This window comes from Centropristis striata, chromosome 1 (genome assembly GCF_030273125.1).
Source record: "Centropristis striata isolate RG_2023a ecotype Rhode Island chromosome 1, C.striata_1.0, whole genome shotgun sequence".
NCBI lineage: Eukaryota > Metazoa > Chordata > Actinopteri > Perciformes > Serranidae > Centropristis > Centropristis striata.
In genome coordinates this window covers 28,475,416-28,496,652 of record NC_081517.1, presented here as the reverse complement: position 1 = coordinate 28,496,652, position 21,237 = coordinate 28,475,416, and the positions used below count along the sequence as shown (strand labels likewise).

The window sequence follows — 21,237 nt, the reverse complement described above, 5'->3', positions numbered from 1 at the left end:
AATCACATATGTTCTTTTGAATTAATTGGATTTATTGAATACATTTTTCCTGTTTCTGTTTTAGGGAAACCTAAATGGACAGAGAGTTGGTGCAAGAATTATTGTTATTATTTTTTTTTAATCTGACATTTGGCCTTGAAATATAAGTAAAAGCAATGGAACATTTTTCTTAATTTGCTGTTTACCTACTCCACTCAGTGCTGGCGGTTTATGAATTGTATTGTATGATCAGGTAAGATGTTGAGTTAGTGTTTTTTCTTCTTTTTTTCCCTTTGTTTGGTGAATATTTGAAGTTTGTTATGCGTCGATTGTTATGAAAGAATAATAACCAATATCTAGCCAATGAGTGGAACTTGCCACTGGAAACATAGTTTTAGGACAGAAATGATACATAATATTGACCACTAGATGTCACTCTGCTACAGGTCTGTGTTCATGACTGCTGATATGATGAGTGAAATAGCGATTAACAACATGACAAATAGTTTTTACTATAAATTCTAATACTTCCATACACTGCTCATGAGGGCAGTTGTAATTTATTTCACATTTTTTAACATTTTATCATTATAATACACTACTACTCATTAGACAAAGCAGTTTCACATCAACTGGAAATGTTGTAATGAAACTGTAGATTTAAAAAAATTTTATTCCGAGCATTTACAGTTCTGTGACTGTTTGACAAACCTTAGTGATGAAGCTCATCTCAACTGATTAAGAGTTCCAGAAAATGATCTTGAGGTAAGATTGAATGTCAACATCGGTGAATCTTAACAACTATTCATGTATAAATAAAACTATAGATTTGAGTAATATCAGGATACATCTGTCATCCTACTTATAATTACTTTGATAGCAATTGTAGTACTGCATCAAAGTATCCATAATCATTAAGAAAATAAGCAATTTTTGAATATATGTATGTTGGAATTAGAATAATTGATACATTAATATGTTAACATCATTTTGTAAGTTGAGTAGTTGAAGCTTAATTGAACTACTTTATATTGCTGGGTAGCTTAATCTATAATAATACTTCAGAATGTATTTGTTAATTTGTAGATTTTGTATAAATTGTGTAAATCTGCAAGACAAATAGTAGCATGACCTGTCAACTAAATAAACAATGGAGTAAAAAGCAAATAAGTAGCAAAAATGTAAGTAGTACAATCAACTACAGGGAGCAACAAAAACTTGCATCCCTCTGAGCTTTGAGGATCAAATTTCTGCTTTATTACTCATCGTTCCTGCTGTAAATCTACAGTCACGTTAAGAAAACTGATGCATCTGTCTGAAAGGGTCGATACATCATACGAATCTTGAGAAACCCCAGGGCAGACACTGTTGACTACCAGTCTGTGCGCCACAACAAGCATCAATCGTCCTCTCCTCTCTCCTCCCCTTTTCTAAAGTGGGACCTTACAACAACTGGTAGCTGTGGTTTCTGGCGAACAGCTCCAGACTGCTGAACATCCAGTCTAATTACATGTTTCTTTTGCAGGGCTGAAATCCAAAGTGAGGTTAAACAAGGAATTCTGTAACCTTATTTTAGGCTGAACCATATATGGACATCCAGGAAACAATTATGAGCCTCAGGGAGGAAATATGGAATTCTGTATTTAGGCTTTCTACTGTACATGCCCTATTTCCAAGAACAAGTCCTGTTTCCACAAACATCATGAGGACAAAAATATTACAAAATGTGTTTTTGTCTTTTATAAAGTGTATTATAAGTGTATAGTAGTGGAATGTAACTGAGTACATTTACTCAAGTACTGTACTTAAGTACAAATTTGAGGTACTTTTACTTAACTTTAGCATTTCCTTATTATGATGCCATATAGTTCCACTCCACTAGTTTATGAATACAAAAAATAATAAATCATTATCTGCAATTATTATAGATTTAACTACCCACCAGTGTACAAAGTAACTAAAATGAACCCCATCAACACTAAAGTGATAAACACATTAATGCATCAATAATTATATTCCAATGATGTTGTTTATTTTAATGGGGCCATTCTACATAAGTATTTTTAGTAGTTTAGGCACATTTTGATGCTAATACCCAAGTCTAATGGGTGAGCTAATACTCACTTGAGTGGATATGAAATGCACACAATATACTTGTAACAGTGTATTTTTACATTGCATTTACTTAAGTAAAAGATCAAACTTGTTCTTACACCACTGATTGTATATTACCTTAATGTCTGTGTGAAGTTATCACAAGCCGCTTTCTTAGAAAGTCAGTTTCTCCACTTTTCTTATTTTGAAGTATTTTGAATCTACACGGTCGCCCATGAAGTTGCAATAATCTGTTAATTGTGGTTTCATTTTCATTGTGATGTGTTTGGAAGATATTTATTATTTAAGGTTTTCGAAGATATACACTTTATCATCCAAGAGTAAATCACGTTGTCACAGTCATTTTACTTAAAAGAGGTCAAAAATACTTTATTCCAACTTTATCAGTGACTGTCTACCTTTCACTTCCATTAATTATTAGACAATATAATATATGTTTAAGAATAATAAAACCTACTTTTAGTAGACTAGATAGTAAAGCAAAAAACACTTCACCGGAAACAGGCATGACCCCATCTGGCCCTCCTTTCCTCTCTGAGTGGGTGAGTCTGTTTTCCCAACAGGCCACAAACCCTATGGTTTACTATGTTAAACTATATTTCACTGAAGACGTGAGAGGGGGTGGAGGCCATGGAGGGACTGAATGAAACAACTGTGTGTGTGTGTGTGTGTGTGTGTGTTTGTGGTGTGTATGTGCAGCCATTACCGTGATAGTGTGTGTGTGTGTGTGTGTGTGTTTGTTTTGAGCTTGCTCTCCGGAACAAATACACCTTCGCGTGTCGACAGTAGAGACATCCGGAAGGAAGTGATGCAATCATTTCACTTAAGGATACTTATATAGAGTAGTGGTTGGAGTTTCCTACAGCATATCCACACATCGTGCTTTTACAGCCTCAGCAGCCAGCTTTCCATACGTGGCTCAGAACAGGCACTGGCTTCTCCTGTTTGCTGCTACAGACACTGAACAAGGATCACTGACAACATTTCTCTCACCAGCTCTGAATCTAACAGACAGAAAGGTAATTAATTATATGTTGACTTTATAACTTCTATTTTTCTTGCATGAAGTCTTACTACATGGGAACTGTTGGATATTATTCCAAACATTCATTGCTGTTTAATTGATATTGTTAGTTCAACAAGTTTCTGTTTACTTTTTAATTGCATGTTTAACAGTTTAAGTTTAAGTTTAATGAACAATTATTTTAAAAGAGATGCTTTTCATACTACCGTGTTTGTTTTTATGTCTGCAAACCAGTTTTTACCTCAAATTTCCATTGTGGAGCGTAAACAATAAGTTTATTTTAAATTGAAGCAAATTAGTAACAATATTAATCATATACTTTATGTCTGTTACAGAATGAAGAGTGCCATAGTAATGTTTTTCCTGATAGGGGCAGTTTTTGCCAACCCAGTAAGTATGAAAAAAAGACTGGCTTTTCAGTGTAAACTTTATGCAACTTTGCACACATTTAGCACATTTTCAAAAAAATCTACTTAACACAGATGCATTTACATAATTTTCTGATTATATATCTTGTCAAATGAACCTGAACATCAGGTTTCATGCATTTAATTACAGTGCTGGAATGTATCTAAGTACATTTACTCAAGTACTGTACTCAATTATTAATTTGAACTACTTGTCAGTATTTCCAATTTACATTTTTACACTTTATACTATACTGCAGCTTTATATTTTTAGTCCGCTGTATCTCATTTTGAATGTTTGTGATAAACTGAAGGATGAAGTCTTCCTTAATGTGTTGAGAAAAAGGATGATTTTCTGACACCATAAAAAGTTTTCAGAGATACATGGCTGCAATACTGCAAACGTATGATGATCTTATAGAATATGAAGTATTGCTGTAGATTAAACTACCCAACAGTATATAAAGGAGTTAAACATTTGCACAACCTTAAACATACACAGTAGTAAAATGGAACTTACAAACACCATATATAATAATACAAATACTGGCAGGGAATGTTTTATTGCACAATAAAACATTTGACTTTAAGTGCATTTTGCTGATAATATGGACTTTTACTCTGCTTACTTTTTACACTGCTTTTTTATTTCACTTTTTCACACTATTTTCAAACTATTCATTTTCATACTATTTTATTTCACACTATTTCACTATTTCACAGTGTGCATGATATTAGTACTTTTACTTAGGGATTTGAATATTTATTCTACCACTGTTTAATTAATGCGGTCAGTTACTCTTCTGGTTGAAACCATAATAGCATAAGGGTAAACCTGAGCAGTAAGGCAGCAAAGCAGACATGTTTGAGGGTCTGAGTCACTTCATATGGATCCACAATGATCTTGTGCACAACAAGAAATCTCCACCTGACCTGTGACCTGTCATTTCTTTCCAACAGATTCCATTCAATGCTGTTTTGGAATCCAATGAGCTTGACTCAAACTCGGTGAGTGCTATTTCTCTTAAAGCTATGGTACCTTTTGGTGTTACAGCACACAAACACAAAGCTGTTTACACATAAATCACTTCACTGCTGTCAGGTTGTGCTCTTTTACAACAGTCAGCAGAAAACTAACAATAGGTGCGGTTACTCGAAGATTCCCCAGACCTCAAGACAATTCTCATTTCAGACGCTATTGTTTACTATACTCTACGTCTGGTCCCACAAGCAGCAACAGCTGGAATGTGATTATTGTTGGTGTTGGAGTGATACGCTATAATTAAACATATTGTGGTTTGTGGTCCTTGTGTATTTCTTTCCACAGACTGAAAGTTTGTCTGTTTCACAATCATTGGAAAACGACACCTCAGTACTTCAGGTAACACATACATTAATTCCAGTGGAGAGGAACTTATTATTTCCTCATGCAGGCAGCTTTTTGTAACACTTTTGTTTGCTGATTTTCACATTAACTGTATGAATTCCTTTTTCTGTTGCAGAGCTCTGAAGAAAATTCCTCAAGCGAAGTAAGTTATTTTCACTTGTCAACATTATGCATGAGATTGAATCATTTTATTTAATTAATCTAATGATATGTAAATTTGTCTGAATTAACCTTGTATAATGTTTTTTTTTTAGAGTCAGAGCTCAGAGTCTGAATCATTAGAGTCCACATCAGAAGACACGGTGGGTTGTTTAATCACTCTTTTTTCACTTTACTGTTATTACTAAACAAAACATTTGATTTATTTTATTTTAGTTAATTTTGTACTTGTACTAGTGTCACTTTTTAGAAACATTACGCATCAAGCTCTGTTATTTTTTTCCACTGCTTCTGCTGCTGTTTTCTCTTTTTCTGGTACTGCTTTTATTCATTTGTTGTTTTTTAAACTACATCAAGAAAAAATACACATTAATACAATTTTTATTGTTTCTGAGTATAATGGCGATAAAGATAATTCTGATTCTGATAGAATAAACTTTCTATTGATTGATAACTAGTAATGTATAATATTTTAATCTTGTAAAAACAATCCAAACAAATGAGTCCTTTGTGCAAGTAAGCATTTTCAAGAGCAAAATAAACTGTACTCTACTCTCCATTGTGGAATTAAAAGGTTGCATAATTTTCTTAAACTGTATGTTTCTTTTCCACAAACAGACTTCAGAGGAGAGTAACAGCCTATCAGATGAGGATGATGGGGTAAGACGAATAAAATCAAGTATTTTGTTAAACCCACTATGTTTACTAATTGTTAATGTGCTGCACAGCATATTTCTGGTCTGTTTTAGCTCATATTATTCACTGTATTTCCACAGAATGACTCTGAAATGACTGAAACCAGAGATAACAGCATGGGCAGCGAGGAGAACATTAGAAAGGTGGGGTAAACATTTTAGTTCTAAACTATGTCTTCCTTTAGTTGAGATTAAAGTCGAGTAACACTATGCTTTGATTATTCTCTTCATCAGAGTTGGGTTCGAGTGTTTGCAAGTGTCACCGGAGTCCTGAGCGCAGAGGACAACAGCAGCAGCACAGAGGTCAAGGGTCAATCAGAGCACCTGACTGAGAAGCAGCCCGATCATACCTCCACCAGCACCACGTTCAGACAGGGGACCAACACAAACCTGCAGCTGGTCGAGAGTCCCACCGACAGCAGTGACAGCACCAGCGACAGCGCAGAAACCACTGAAGTTACTCCTACCAGCAGCAGCGAGAGCAGCAGCAGCGAGAGCAACGAGACTAACGAGACCAGTGACAGCAGTGATGCCAGCAAGAGCTCGGAGGAGAGTAATGCCAGTGACAGCTCCGAGCTGCAACGCATCAAAAGCCCAGACTGTGTGAACGGAACTCAGAGCTGTGAAAGCGACGAGTATTTCTTCCAGGATATAGGAGACGATGCTCATTACTCAGTGGACAATCTGATGGTGCCAGATGAGGATGAAAGGGAGTTAAGTCTAAGGAGATGATGACATGCACTGTGCAGCTCTGTGTTTTCCCACTATGAACTACACCACCATTAAGTGACCTGCCTGAAGATTTCAGGATAATATATATGCTCTTGTGCCCATCGCTTCTGAATGTTGATTTAGGCATTTTAATGTTTCCTGCAGCTGACTGATTTTTGTGTGTGATTATTATTGTGATGATAATGTAGCCAATACATTTACTTTGTTTTGATAATAATAAACAATAAAATATAACCATGTTATTGGATGCTTGCATTATCATTCAAACATGGGTAGTAGTGGAAAGTAACATACCCATACAATAAACTCAGTTCAGTTCATTTAGAAGAATTTAGAACAGGAAAAAAGAAAAAGCGTAATGCACAAGATGACACTACGGCCGGTTAGCTCAGTTGGTTAGAGCGTGGTGCTAATAACGCCAAGGTCGCGGGTTCGATCCCCGTACGGGCCACGCAATCTTTTCTGCAAATTAAGTTGAGAGGCTAACTGTAGTTGAGAACTAAAACTAATGCCAAATTGGACTGGTTATAATTAAAACATTTTCGCCAAAGAAGTTCTTTTTTGACCTCACGTTGCTGAGATTTGTTGATGTAGCACTGGCCCCTGCCTATATGATACATTACACTAGATGGCGACAAAGTCAACAGCCCCCAATTTGTCATAACCCGGCTCCTAGGCCATGACAAATACGGAACAGGACACAAAGGATGTCTAGAAATTAAATTAATTTATTAAATTAACTTAAACAACCGAGGTAATAAGTACAAATATGAAGTGTGTAAGTCAGTAACATCAGTAATGTAAATGTGGATGTGTGAGCAATATGAAGTGTAAATGTTGTAAAGTGGAAACAAAGCAGAAACCAAACAAAGACAAAATGCTGCTGGCAGGATGCAGCCCAGAGAGAAAGAGCCGCCTTGACTCTGGGTTTTTATGCTTTAAGGAGCGCCTGAACCAGGTGCTCCCAATCTGCAATCTGTTGATGGTACCTTCAGGGACACATGGGAGAAACAACTGTCAACCACATCATCAGCACCTCAGCACTAGACGGGGACCGTCACAGAGCGAATCAGCAAACACTGTCGTGTGATAAATTCTTATTAATCAACCAGGCTGCATGCTACTTAGTAAAGGTTTACTTAATCATCTTCTTCTTCTTGCATAAACAGGTAGTTTTAAAGCTTCATCTGTAAAAAAAAAAAAAAAAAAACTAGTGTCAAAATAATATCTAATAATGTCTAGATGGAGGACAGGGCTTGCCAAACAAAGAGATAACTGCAATAAAAAAAAGAGAAAATTTAGCACCATAATTAGACATCTTCTAAAATCCTTCCATACTAGCTCTATATTCAAATGAAACACAGGTCTATAAAATGAGGCTATACACCAAACTGAACAGGTGTTGTACTATCAGTGACGGCATGTTATAATTAGAGATGGGTATACAATAAATAAAAATCAGCATTTAGTTATTACAAAACATTTATTACAACATATTTAAACAAAACTGTTGGAACAGCAGATGCAGATAACAATTGACCAAAATGAAGATTTGGCAAAAAACAGATAGAACTCAAAAGTTGTCCTCTTCTTAAACCTATGACAAAATGAGTTGAAAATGCAGTGTCCCGGTCATGTAATGACATTTTTTTTTTTAATAAAACCATAAATCAGAATTAACAGGCAGAAATAATGCCCAACACACTACAGTCCTATGTTGAACCCAATAACATATGAGGCATGTGTTCCCTTCGTGGTCACCGTTATCTGGGAAAGTGAGACTTCAGGTGTTCCTTCAGAGCCGGTATAGTGGGAGGCTCTTTCTGACACATGTGACAGCGGAGAGGTAGTTTCAACAACTCACTGGTTCCTTCTTTGACGGTGACCTTTCCATTTGTTTCAAGCATCTGAATCACCTCTGCAGAAAACAAAATGGGTATTAAGAAAAACGTATTTGCAATGGACACAATGTGGTCCTACAACTCCATCACAACAATAATAAAATACATTCACTCTCACCTTGAGACTCCACGAAATAGTCAGTTGTAAAGGAGTTCCAGTGTTTTTTATTCTTCAAACAAGGAGAGTCGAAGTCTTGGCTGATTACATGGAGGTGAACATGACTGTGAAAGAGAATATACAAACTGTGTATCATCTACTTTCACACCAATGATATTGAAATGGTTTTAATAACAATGTTCAAAGCTTTTTAGACTGATGTACTGGAGTGATTGACTTCTGTGCACACCATTTGACAAATGTTTCCTGATTTCTGTCTAAAGTGAGTGATCCATAACAGGCTTAAAATCTTGCACACTACTAGATGTAAATGTATCTAATCTAAATGTAGTAAATAAGGCACGTCTTTTCCCTAATTATTGTATTTTTTATGTAAGCCATTAACTCTCACCACTAAGTGGATGTAGCGTGTAAAGTTCTTAGTCGTGCACAACACAAACAGGGATGAAGAAGAGTAGACTTCTGGGTAGAAATAAGAAAAGTTTTGTGAAAATTGCCTCCAATGCTGTGATTTAGCTGGCAGTAATATAAAATATACAACACTTGCATTAAAAGCTGAAACGCCACAGTGGTCTTTCAGCAGTGATTACTGACCTCATACTGGGGATGGCATGGTACCCTGTGCGGAAGCGTAGTGAGCTAGCATCTGGGCACTGCTGAACCATCTGGTCTGCAACTTTCTGCATGTGTTTCACCAGGTCACAGTGCTCCTCACGTAAGACCTTCAGGCTGGAAATGGCCTGCCATGGGAGGACCAGCCAGTGGTAGCGGGCTTTGGGGTATTTATCTTTGATTACCACTACTTTATCATCCTTGTACACCTAAAAAAAGGGGGACAGTGTTTTTTTTTTTTTTACATTTTCAATCAGACTTGCAATAAAGTCATGCAGTCATACATCCAGCTATGATCCTGATCATTTAGGTTCACACACAACAATTAGATTTTGTTTTTGTTCCAAAAATCTACCTGCATCTTTGGGTCTTGCATTGAGGTTTTTAGACCCTGGCTCCAATGTCCAAAACTTTCCTGCAACAAATTTAAGGTGATGTAGTTTTTTGCTCATACTAGCTTTATAAAAAAAATCCATTTGAGAGAAAAACATGTTGACATCATAAATAAATAAATATGTACACCCCGTCACTCCTCTCTTACATTGGGGTTTGTGGCTTCTCCATGGCTGACTGACACAGTTGCCTTTTCGGTCTGTTTGGCAGCTTTCATGCTTGGAGCCTCTCTGCAGCTCTCTCTATCCTCTGAAACCAGCTCTCGTGGTCTTTTATTGCTGCCGTGGTCCCCGGTTAGATCCTCCTTGAACTGTACAGTGTATGGGTAGAGCTGATTGACAATAAGAAGCTGCTGTCCAGGCTTCATTTTCACGTTATTGTCTTTGCCCACCACCACAGAGTCTACAGAGGTCGGGTTCAAGCCCAACTTTGGAATAAAGACAGGAAACACGACACAGAGTAGTAAATAAACATTGACAGGGCCTTTCAGTGAGCATTACTGCAGTCAGACTTATTCTTTTGTGTCTTATACTTCTTACCTGTTTAACTTTGACATAACCTTTGTTGCATTCTGCTTTCAATTCAACTGGTAAAGACAGCATAACAGTTGTACAGGTTAAAGTTTGTTTTTAATAATTTTAGTAGATAAAAAGTATAATACCTTAAATATATATCACATATATAAAATAGAAAAATCTACAAAAAAAAAGTCCATGGCCATTGTTATATCAGGAGGTTGAATGTTTCCCATTTAGATTTGTGGAGATTTTGAAGAACAAAAAGTACATCACAGTAGTGAGGAGAGTTAAATTACTACATATTCCAAAAAAATAAATCCAGCAAAATGGTTTGTGTGTAGAACAAAACCTGAACAGAACACAACATTTTATAGTAGGTATAAAGTACAAAATATGTGCAATATATGAAATTTACTTCTAACCTGATTGTAACTGACAATCAGACCGGATGGAGACTAAAAATATAGAAATGTTTAATTCTAATTTACAATTATTTTCTAATATACCCAGTTTGCAGGAGAATTGACCATTATCAAATTAAGCTACCTTACTTAAGAATTAAACTTTATCCCAAAATGCTTAACTGGGTGACATTTGATCTTTTCTTTTTTGATGTTGTAAGCTAAATGCTAACGCAGCCAGTGTATCAAACATAACTGTGCGTGTAAGGTTGTATTACCTTGCTGCCGAGAGCATTTTTTGTCTTTAATAGTCGTCTCTGGACCTCTACCCACGACAACTGGCTGAAGGTGAGGCAGTCGAATGGGTTTATGATTGCCCTCCTCACTGACAAGCCAGCAAATGGGCATTTTATCATTTTTTGTATGTAGCTATTTTTACAAGTTACTATGTTGCAGCCCACGCTTTGTTTTGGTGACTCGTCTCGTCGCAGAAAGTTGACGTCATCAAATCGTCTCTGATTTAGAGGCGTGACAGAACATTCTGGAGAATGAAATTAGGATTAACAGCGCAGAAGAAAAAAAAGTTAGTTTCGTCATAGGGACGAAGCTAAAGAAGGTATTATTTTGTAATGACTGGGAGATAACTTAGCAGAGAGTAAAGTTTTCCATTTTTCGGAAATTATTTTCAACAGATTAACAGAGAGAGTGGAGGATGAATTAAAAAGAGAGGTTCGTCATTAGAGCAAGGTTAGACTATGGATGTGTGTGTGTTATGCTCCCCTATGTTCAGGGGGCGTGAGGACTATGCCAATTCGTGCACAGTGCACAATCGAGCCAGGAGAAATGCCAGTCCTCATTAGAAACAGCCGCTTGTACCCTATTTATAAAACCGAGGGTGCATAGAAACAGTCATCCAACTAAAAGAGTGGTGCTTGGAATTGGAGACAACACAGCAAGAGACTTTGGAGCTTTGACCAACTGCGATAAAGTGTTATCACTTTACTGTCAGGTGCGAGCATCTCAGAGCATGCAGAAGTTTGCACTGATTTTCTATTTTTTTTAAACTGATTTTCTATTGTCCTTACAACTTAGTGTACTAAATTGTATATACGTATAGTGTTTTATTATTTGTTGTATTTTTATTCTATGTAGGCCTAACACAAAAAAAGTTCCCTCGTGGGTTAATAAAGTATATCCATGTCTAGTTGCATGACATCTGTATTGGGGAAGGGAATAACGGAAGAAATGCAAAGATGAAAACTAACAGGCGTAGGAGTGGAGTGTGGTGAAAGTGCACCAGGCACACGATGCTTTCTAATGAGAACTGCGCTGATAAAGACAATAATGTGACCATAGACAATAATGTGACGGACTGGGAACTGTAGGAGTTGGCTCACTCCAGAAGGTGGCAGTAGTGCAGAATCAAGGATGCAAGCTGCCGTTCAAACCCAAAGAAGAAGACAAAGCTTCTGGAAGAGTCTGTGAACTGAGGTGTGCTTTTGAACTTGTAAGACTACAAACTGCTGTCTTCATAAAAGGTAAGGAAATATTAACTGTAACTACATATATTGTTTATAACCGTGTCACGTTTCATTTATAGCGTATCTTTTGAGAGAAAAAAAGGCATAGCGCTAGCATGTTAGCATTAGCCAGGCTATTATTGGTGGGGCTAGGCTAAGTAACGCTAGCTAACGTACGTTGGGCCTGATGGATATGAAATACTCACTGTTTTCAGGTGTAGGGTAACAGGTAGTTGCTGAAATATTAGCATCAGTTTTACTCTTGTAAACCAAATATCAACTTGTGTTGGTCGCATAAGGACAGCTCGTGGTTGATAGCTCCTAACTCCCCTGATTTGGGGATACGTTTAACACAAGTAACGTTAAATAAAACAAACATGACGTGTAACAAGGCAGTAGCCTCATACTTGAACGTGTTGTTTGTCTGTCCCCACTTTATCATGCAATCGTTACACGTAATGTGAGGCTCATAATCTAAGTTAAATATAAAGCAATATAAAGATTAAATGTGGAACATCCATATCACATGATGCAGCCTAACTGTCAATCGCAGCCTACTAACATTGCTTATTTTCAAAATAGAAACAACTGATAACAACTTAGGTTGGTGTGTATTATCTGTTAAACTCAACTTAATGATTATTTTAGAGACTGCAGTTTGTGATGCTGTTGAATTGTATTGTGTAATACTGTTTACACCACTTTGTGTCACCAAGGCGACTTTGGGGTGGATAAGAATTGCACTACTATCCGTTATTGCAACAAACTTAACGCTGCAGCTTTAAAAATGACTATTATGGTTGAAAAGGTGCCTCTTTAAAACAATATCTACAATGAATGTAAGATTTATTGCAGCAGCAGCACTGTTGCATTACACTGCATTACTTTTAGCTGGGAATAAATATACAGATACTATTGATTACAAAACACATGTTCCTGTCCCAGCCTGATATCTGAGTACATTTATGCTGATACGTAGCACTATAAAACCCTCATGGTCTGTCAAGTATGTCTATGATACTGTTTATGGGCTATGGTGGGCACTATTCAGGGGCATACTAGAAAACCCTGAACAGTGAGACCTTAACATTTACTGTATTGCACACTGCTAACATGCATTGACACACACAAAGTTAAAAGTGTATTAATTACATCTGTATAGGGTAATGAAATCCACTACAGTACTCTTGCAACATATTATTTAGACTTCTCTATGCTAATTGGTTTAATACAGAAAAGAAAGTAGCTAAATCTAGCCTTTTTTTTAAAAAAGCTGAGTACAAGGCCCCATGCCTAACATGTTAACAATCACAACAGAAAGGCCTCTCTCACACTGCAGCCACATGATATGATTTGTTTCAGCATTTATTAAAGGCCTCTACTATTCTATTACCATATCGTAGAGCTTTTAGTTTGAGAAAATATTGGTAAGCATTTTGGTAGGTTTTGGTGGGGTTTTTTTAGAGTTCAAGTGGAACTTAATATTGAAATACTGCTTGTGTTTTACCTTTCTGTTACTTTCCCAAGGTTATCCATCAAAGATCAACATGGTCAAGGAAACGGGTTTCTATGACACATTGGGTGTGAAACCTAATGCTACTCCTGATGAACTGAAAAGGGCATATCGCAAACTAGCTTTGAAATATCACCCTGATAAAAATCCTACAGAAGGAGAGAAGGTAAGTACATTTTATTAAACGCATAAGCATTTATTAAAGCTGTATTTAATGTATTTGTACATAATGAAATAATGTAATGGGTCAGACTAAACAGCGTATGTGTAGTTTTTGTTAAATCTCTTTTTGGTCGTTTGGCATATACACAAAAAGTTTTCTTGTGGCATTTGTAGGGGCCTTGTAAAAATAATATTTTAAGAGCTCAGTCATGATCAGGCTTCAGTTATTATGGAATATATTTGAATTAGCTGCATATTGTCAGAAATGTTTTTTTGACTCTCTTCAAAAGGTATGTGTTTTTTTTTCTCTTTTTGCTTTGCAGTTCAAGCAGATCTCCCAGGCATATGAGGTTTTGTCAGATGCCAAGAAGAGAGAGGTATATGACCGTGGAGGTGAAAAGGCTATAAAGGAAGGAGGGACTGATTGTGGTGGTGGCGGGGGCTTTGCATCGCCCATGGACATCTTTGACTTGTTTTTTGGTGGGGGTAGTCGGATGCACAGAGAGCGAAAAGGTACGGAAATATTCAAGAAACAATCAGTTAACTCAAATTATGTGTGGAGGTTGTAAACTGTATTTCTAGTTTTGTAAATGTTGAGGTGGGATTGCATTACATAAAGCAATACAATATCAAACCAGTTTATTGAGGAGGAGGAAGTTACCATGTTGAATACTTATCCAAATTGATGACTATTTTCATTATTGATTAATCTGTGTGAAATAATAGTAGATTGTCACATTTGTGAACCTGGGTCATCAAATCTTTAGCATATTTGTTAAAAAAACCTCAATTGATTAAGAGGTTATCAAAGTAGTTGGAATTTAATTTTCGCTGAACAATTTATCAACTGACCATTGCAGCTCTAGTCAAGCCAGACCAATAAATTATTAGGGCTAATATATCAACTATTATTTGCTCATTGCAGATATATCCAGGGTTCTAAATTAACACGCGCCAACCCGCCAAATGCGGGTTAAAAATCATTTTGGCAGGTGTTAATAAAAACTTACTAGCCAGTTTGGCCGGTGCGGGCCGGTGACGCATGAGGCAATCATGTCGGTCAGAGCCGCTCTACTGTTTTTGGTCATTTGTGGCAGTAGGCCTATTTACTACATTTCCCATGAACACTGCCGTGATGCTACGTTGTGACAGCCAGCCTGTCCGCGCTCTCCTATCCACCCACCAGATATGTGTACGCCGATTCGCCCTGGCATAAATGGCGGAAGATCTAATATCCCCGTCTCTCTCTCTGTCATGGCGGATGCCGGTTGCGGTTTAGATGCGTCGGAGCTCCCAAGCTTAGTAGGATAGAGGCAGTTGAATAGTTAATTGTCATGCGTCTCGTTTTCCCACTAACTTCACCTTCAGTGTGTCAAGCTATTGTCCCCTGGATACCTGTAGTTTTCCCAGAGCGGATTTGCTCTGTGGCTGGCATATTGTCCACTGGATTCCTGAAAACTCCCGGAGCAGTTTCCCCCTTGGCCGACATAGTGCAGACACTGGCTGACATTAATTTAAGGTACCGCATTGTTTTTCTTTTTCGCTGACGGAGTTTTTTTCTTCTTCGGTGGTTTTGTGTTTCTCCGGAAAAAGTTTTTATTTATTTATTTTTTCTCTTGAGGAGGTTTTCATTCAAAGGTACAGAGGGTTTTTTTCCCCTCTCTTTTTTTCCCATTATTGTATACATGAACTGAAAAAAACCCAGAAATTAACTGAATGAATACTTTTGGACTTTGTGTTGTGTGAATACATTTTACTTTAACAAAGATGCTTTTGTGCTTTTATTGCTTGTTGAGGTTCTGGGTATTATAAAAAGGAATACCCTGAGAGGTATTACCTTTGTGTGGTTATAGTGTTGCGGGTATAAATTGTGTGGGGTTGTATTTTTTCTAAGAGAAGGGTAAAACTGAACAATTTAAACCCGACTGACCAATAATCTTAAATGCCAGGAGAGAGACCTGGTTGGCACCCCACCTGTGACGAACAATTTCTCATAATCTCTGTTATTTTCACCGGGAAATCATTTTGGCTAGTGGAAATTCTGATTGGCTGGTATCTTTAGAAAGTTACCAGCCACATTGGCTGGTGATCAAAAAAGTTAATTTAGAACCCTGGATATATCATATTGGCATATAAATTAGCCAACAAATTGAAGTACAGAAATACCAAAATTCAAAGCTTGTCCAGAGAAGAGTAAAATTTATTTTTCAGCTGTAAAATGTCCTGATGACGGGTAGGTCATTTTCATATTTTAAAGTAAACATGCAGCTGGTCCCCATCTGTAGCCTAATGTCAATTTCCATTTGCTTTTTTCTCTTGGTCATATTCATTGTATAATCATGTTATGTTTCTGTGACAATCTGTTTCCATTCATATACTTAAATTTGTAATTTACTACTGGTAGTAGAAATATGTTTGTTTATTTACACATGTAGAGTTTTTATTATGTCAAAGGGAACCAATATTAATAAGTTGTTGAAGAAATCTTATATATTGCCAACTTTTTTTCCATGAAACATTATTGCTAAAATCTGTGATTTGTCTCACCCCCCAGGGAAGAACATTGTTCATCAGATTACAGTGACTCTGGAAGAGCTTTATAATGGAGCAACAAGAAAACTTGCTCTCCAGAAGAATACTATTTGTGAGAGATGTGAAGGTATGCCTTTTTCTATTCGAATTACTTAGCTCTTGTTATTGTCTGTCACTAGACTTGTTAAGTAATCTAAGCAGGCTTTTGAGCACACACAGACCCAAGCAGGCCATGAAAAGGCTCTTTGTCCAATAACAAAACGCATCAGTCTTGTAAATGTAATCCAGTCCTCGCTCACCAGGTCACCACAGTTTATGTAATGTGCCAAACTTAAAACAAAACTAGCTTTAATCTTTGCATGCTGACAGTTTAATTTTTTTCTTTGCAGGTCGTGGGAGTCGGAAAGGAGCTGCACAGACGTGCATGTCCTGCCATGGCACAGGCATGCAGGTCCGCATGCACCAACTAATACCAGGTATGGTCCAGCAAGTGTCCACAGTGTGCTCCAGCTGCCAGGGCCAAGGACAGAGAATCAGCCACAAGGACCGCTGCAAAGGATGCGGGGGCCGAAAGATCATGCGCCAGAAGAAGATTTTAGCGGTCCACATTGACAAAGGTGAGGGGACACTGAGAGTTCAAATAAACACATCTGTGACTGTCTGTCTGAACAAATAAGAAAAATAAATACATTATCTGTTTACTTAACTCCCACAGGAATGAGAGACGGCCAGAAGATCGTTTTCCATGGAGAGGGAGACCAGGAGCCAGGAATTGAGCCAGGTGATGTCATCATTGTCTTGGACCAGCGAGAACATTCAGTTTTTAGCAGGTAATAGTTTCTATCATCCTCAATTGTCTTTTGTTTCCAATTTTATCTGTCACAGCAGATGTAGTGATTATTGTTTTTGTACTGTGTATATACAGTATGTATGCACATAATATAGCCTAAGGTGGTACATGAGAAGAAGAAGCACTAATTGCCGTCACCAGATGTCAGTAAAAATCTAAAATATTACTCAAAGTCCCATTTGAAGTTACACCCTGCTTAAAGTTGAATGTGATTTAAATTATTAATTTGTTTAATCTATATTTAACTACTAGTAAGTGTTATGCTACCCTGTGCTACATAGCAGCACGTTTTACTTCTTTTTAAAAGATCCACCGAGTAAACTCACCTCTGCTTTTTTCACCACAACTTCTTCTTTCTGCTGTCATCAGGAAAGGAGAGGACCTGGTCATGTCAATGGAGTTACAGCTGGTTGAGGCTTTGTGTGGTTTCAAGAAGCCTGTTCAGACACTGGACAACAGAACTCTCCTCATCACCTCACATCCAGGTGAATAATTAAATGCACAGCTGAATGTCCATAAGCTGAGGAGCAAGCTTTTCCTCTTTTGGAAGAAACCAGTATTAGAAAATGACAGAAACAGTCTTACGTGTTAAAATAATGGCACCAGCACATTAGGCAAGAGTTGTTTTATAATGGTTAGCAGATGTCAGTAATCCACTTCACACAGTACCTTTCACACACAAAAAGCAGCTGAATGAAGACTGTGGAGTCCTGAGTGCACTTGTTGAGTTATTTGATTTCACAAGTGTTCATTGCTGTGCACTTCACACTGCTTTCACTCACTGTATTGCAACTCCACTGATGTTTATCAAATGTGTGAATATACACCCCTTATGTTAATGCTCTTATAAACTGACATGCTGGTAAACTGAACTCTCTAGATGTGGGTCTCTGGTTTGTTATGATCACAGACTGCATCTGATGACTCGTTTTTTCCCCCAAACCAATTATTTATATGAATTCGATTTTTACAGAATCTTTTTACAAAGTAAGAATATTTAGTCAGGGTTCGTACGGATGCTTGAAATCCTTGAAAATGCTTGAATTTTAATGTTGAATTTCAAGGTTTGAAAAGTGCTTGGATTTTGGATGAAGTACTTGTAAATGCTTGAAATTATTACTGCATTTCTCTTGCAATCTGACTATAGATAGATAACCACATTTTCAATGGAAAAAAATATATATAAACTGAATAGCCTATAGCCTGTCTGTAATGAAATGGCCTGGGACTTGCCTGCGTCTTTTTGTGTCTGAGATGTTTCTTGTTGCTCTAACCTGTATCTTCTTACTGAAGGGAGTTTTTCAAATTCATAGTGGATGTGAGGGGTCCTGAAGTTGGCCTATTTGTGGGGCTTTCCTCCTAGTTTGGGTAGTGTGTAGTTCCACCAGCAGCTGGTTGATGATTTTTGTTACTTTTGCTCCTAGACCCTAGATTTCCATACCAGTATGTTTTATGAGATTAGCAAACTAAATTTAGTTGTTATAAGTGTAATACCATTGCTGGTGGTATGGTTAAGTGAAATTACGCCTTTTAGTATCGAAGTACTCATCTAAAACATGCCATTCACAACCGTTGAAAGGTACTGGAAAAGCTTGAAAATGGACCTTGAAAGTCCTTGAAAAGTGCTTGAATTTGACCACTGAAAAAGTGTACGAACCCTGTTTAGTGAATAAAATGTGTTTTTTGCAGTAATATTTGATAGACTTTAAGAGCCAGAACTCTGGTCAGTCAGTGTAGGCCAATATAAGCCAATATGTGTTATTACAGCAGGTATTGGCGAAATTGTTTCAAATGACAAAATTATGTAAAATTTAGTTTTTATGTTTTCCGTTTTTTCATGAATAATGTTTTCTAACGCAGGGGAATTGATCAAGCCTGGAGACACAAAGTGCGTCATGACTGAAGGGATGCCCATGTATCGCAGACCATTTGAGAAGGGACGCCTTATTATTCACTTTACGGTAAAAAGGTTTTCCATATACACTTTTTTTTACCAATTTTGTCTTAATTTGTTGCATAGAAATAACAAGGTGCTAGAGACATTCCTTAGTGATTTTGGACACCCATCAAGCTGTATGATATGGAAGCATTTTTAGAAACGCACATGAACATTGGTAAACTGCCAAGGCTGAACAGTTAAACCTTTTTAAGTGCTTTTTGTACTCAAAATACTTGTTTCCTTTTAGGTGGTGTTCCCACAAGCCAACTTCCTTTCTAAGGACAAGCTGAAGGTGCTGGAGCGCTACCTCCCAGAAAAGCTGGATCCAGAGCAGCCAGACAGCATGGACGATGACCTCTACATCTACGCCGACCTGGAGGACTGTGACGTTGAGAACAGAAGAAGACACAACCATCAGTACTACTACATGGATGAAGATGACTATGCCAGCACTGGTGGTGTTCAGTGCCAGACGTCTTAAATAACAACTGGACTGTTCTTATTTGAGAAGCCCAAACCCTCATCTCTAAAGCAAAGCACCTTTTTGGATTTTTTTGCACTTTTTTTATTTTATTTAATACCTTCTCTTAAAATCGTATCTGTTGTGTTTTGAAGTTTTCTTTTTCAGCTGAATCAGAAAATGGTGTACCAACACCGTCTTGATTTAATATTATAATACTTTTTTTGATGGAGGTGAATGGGATTTCTCTTCAACGTCCCAGACCTCACTTTTACTTTTACTTTTTCTTTTCCAATCACACTGTGATAAGAGACGAGGGGTATCACAGAGGCTTCAGAGAAAAAAAACAACTTTTGTCTGAGCAAAGACTGCCTGCTTTGTATGCATTTACACTAAAAAGGATGCCAATATTAATATGAAAATAACCTTTTTTATAGTGTTACTAAGTCAGATGTTGTGAACCACTTGTTGATGAGTCGTTTAATCCATTGCGTGTGTAAAGACCCAATCTACAGTTGGTGGTGGAGGACGGGACGTGCATTGAGGCTTGAGTTGAAACATTTATGCCGTTTTACCCTTTTAAGGGCTATTTCCTAGACATTTCTTAACAATCTTGAGAATGTGGAGAGAAGACGCGAATTTGGAGGAAAAGTGATAATTATTCAGGCATGGCAGTATTTAGGTTCAAGCCACTAATGTAGATGATTCTAACTAATATTTAAGTTTACTTTTTAATATTTTTGAGCTGCAATCAGATGTCTGTGGAGATGCCGAACATTTGTTTTTGTTTTGGAAGCCTTGTGTGAAAAGTAGAACATTTCTTGTGTACAAACAACTGAGTTCGATATGAGCCAAATATGACTGCATTTTAATTGCATGGTAGGTATCCAGTAACAAAAGCTCAAACATACTTATTTTGAAAAGTCACTTTATTTTGAAAATAATTAACAGTTCAGGAGGGGTTCTCCAAAAAGCAGGTTATCTGAATAACTTTTCACAATGGGGTATTTTAACATAATTCTGTGTTTTTTGTTTTAGTTTTACGTGGTTTGGGGTTTTACATAACAGAAAGTTATCCAGATATATCAGTAAATCTGCTTCTTGTGACAGAACCATAATGCCTTGATGGTAAATGTTTCTCCTCTTTTTAAAAAGTATTGAGTGCCAAGTTGCACCCAAGTTTAAAAGTGAAAAAAAAAATGTCTAGGTTGTTTTTAAGGATGAATGTTTTTTCAGGTATGTGATTTTACAATCATAAGAAGATTAATTAAAACCTAAAAGTGGCATTTGAAATTACAAATTGAAATCAAAGATCAACTTGTTTTGTTTTCAGATTTCGACCCACAAGAAATTAAGTGTCTCATATAGTCCTATTTGTAAATGCCAAATGAGTCGGTGGGAGGTTATGGAGGGACTTAAAATCGGCACACCTGATACCTCATTGAAGTGTTTGCCTGTTTGAAAGCCTTATCATAACTGAACTTGAAGCAACTTGATAGTGCAAGTCTTTTTTTTTCAGTGATGACTGCCTTTGTAATTGTAAAACACAACTATGCTCATCCTAAGAAAGATTCCTTAAATTGTTGAAGCAGATGCAAATTAATGAGTACTCATAATGTCAGGGGAACTCGACTTAACTAAGTGTTGTCAAGTTTGTAATTTGACTGACTGGTACGTGTGTTAGGACCAATCTACTTGTTTATGCTCATGTTTTCTAATTAAATGCAGTTGGATGTTCTCTCTAAATTGTATTACTTTGTGTGAATTCTATTTAACTCCCAAGAAGGTTATGTTGTGATTCGGTTTTAATTTCGTCAGGA

At 37.0% G+C, this 21,237-nt stretch overlaps 3 protein-coding genes and 1 non-coding gene across 5 annotated transcripts; 3 read left to right on the top strand and 1 right to left on the bottom strand.

Annotated features, from left to right (window-relative positions):
• Window positions 1–3,454: 3,454 nt before the first annotated feature.
• On the top strand, window positions 3,455–6,661 carry scpp1 (secretory calcium-binding phosphoprotein 1). Its single transcript, XM_059331573.1, has 8 exons — window positions 3,455–3,508; window positions 4,486–4,533; window positions 4,853–4,906; window positions 5,028–5,054; window positions 5,167–5,214; window positions 5,690–5,731; window positions 5,848–5,910; window positions 6,001–6,661. The coding sequence occupies exons 1-8, from the start codon at window positions 3,455–3,457 to the stop codon at window positions 6,496–6,498; spliced, it is 834 nt and encodes a 277-aa protein (XP_059187556.1). The 3' UTR covers window positions 6,499–6,661.
• A 214-nt stretch (window positions 6,662–6,875) lies between these two features.
• On the top strand, window positions 6,876–6,949 carry trnai-aau (transfer RNA isoleucine (anticodon AAU)). Its single transcript has one exon. It is a non-coding gene; the product is annotated as a tRNA-Ile (tRNA).
• A 1,013-nt stretch (window positions 6,950–7,962) lies between these two features.
• On the bottom strand, window positions 7,963–12,350 carry aptx (aprataxin). Of its 2 annotated transcripts, none has more exons than XM_059337354.1 (7): window positions 12,168–12,350; window positions 10,720–10,982; window positions 9,671–9,832; window positions 9,485–9,544; window positions 9,112–9,338; window positions 8,518–8,621; window positions 7,963–8,416 (listed from the first exon to the last, which is right to left on the bottom strand). In XM_059337354.1, exons 2-7 carry the CDS (start codon window positions 10,855–10,857, stop codon window positions 8,262–8,264), a joined length of 846 nt encoding a protein of 281 aa, XP_059193337.1. In that variant the 5' UTR covers window positions 10,858–10,982; window positions 12,168–12,350; the 3' UTR covers window positions 7,963–8,261. The 2 variants fall into 2 exon arrangements, with proteins under 2 accessions (XP_059193337.1, XP_059193329.1); XM_059337346.1 differs by lacking the exon at window positions 12,168–12,350 and adding an exon at window positions 10,062–10,108 and having other exon boundaries at window positions 9,671–9,949; window positions 10,720–10,947.
• Window positions 11,731–21,163, top strand: dnaja1 (DnaJ heat shock protein family (Hsp40) member A1). Its single transcript, XM_059337334.1, has 9 exons — window positions 11,731–11,979; window positions 13,489–13,640; window positions 13,960–14,149; window positions 16,191–16,295; window positions 16,558–16,785; window positions 16,884–16,998; window positions 17,388–17,503; window positions 18,879–18,979; window positions 19,205–21,163. Exons 2-9 carry the CDS (start codon window positions 13,509–13,511, stop codon window positions 19,436–19,438), a joined length of 1,221 nt encoding a protein of 406 aa, XP_059193317.1. The 5' UTR covers window positions 11,731–11,979; window positions 13,489–13,508; the 3' UTR covers window positions 19,439–21,163.
• Window positions 21,164–21,237: the final 74 nt, after the last annotated feature.

Coding starts and splice junctions, on each gene's coding strand:
- scpp1 (XM_059331573.1), top strand. CDS start 3,455: ATGAAGAGTGCCATAGTAATGTTTTTCCTGATAGGGGCAGTTTTTGCC. Junction 4,907..5,027: donor ACGACACCTCAGTACTTCAG/GTAACACATACA, acceptor TTTCTGTTGCAG/AGCTCTGAAGAAAATTCCTC. Junction 5,055..5,166: donor AAGAAAATTCCTCAAGCGAA/GTAAGTTATTTT, acceptor TTTTTTTTTTAG/AGTCAGAGCTCAGAGTCTGA.
- aptx (XM_059337346.1), bottom strand. CDS start 10,849: ATGCCCATTTGCTGGCTTGTCAGTGAGGAGGGCAATCATAAACCCATT. Junction 9,339..9,484: donor TGCAAGACCCAAAGATGCAG/GTAGATTTTTGG, acceptor CCCTTTTTTTAG/GTGTACAAGGATGATAAAGT. Junction 8,622..9,111: donor CATGCCATCCCCAGTATGAG/GTCAGTAATCAC, acceptor TCTCTTTCACAG/TCATGTTCACCTCCATGTAA.
- dnaja1 (XM_059337334.1), top strand. CDS start 13,509: ATGGTCAAGGAAACGGGTTTCTATGACACATTGGGTGTGAAACCTAAT. Junction 13,641..13,959: donor ATCCTACAGAAGGAGAGAAG/GTAAGTACATTT, acceptor TTTGCTTTGCAG/TTCAAGCAGATCTCCCAGGC. Junction 16,786..16,883: donor AGCGGTCCACATTGACAAAG/GTGAGGGGACAC, acceptor TAACTCCCACAG/GAATGAGAGACGGCCAGAAG.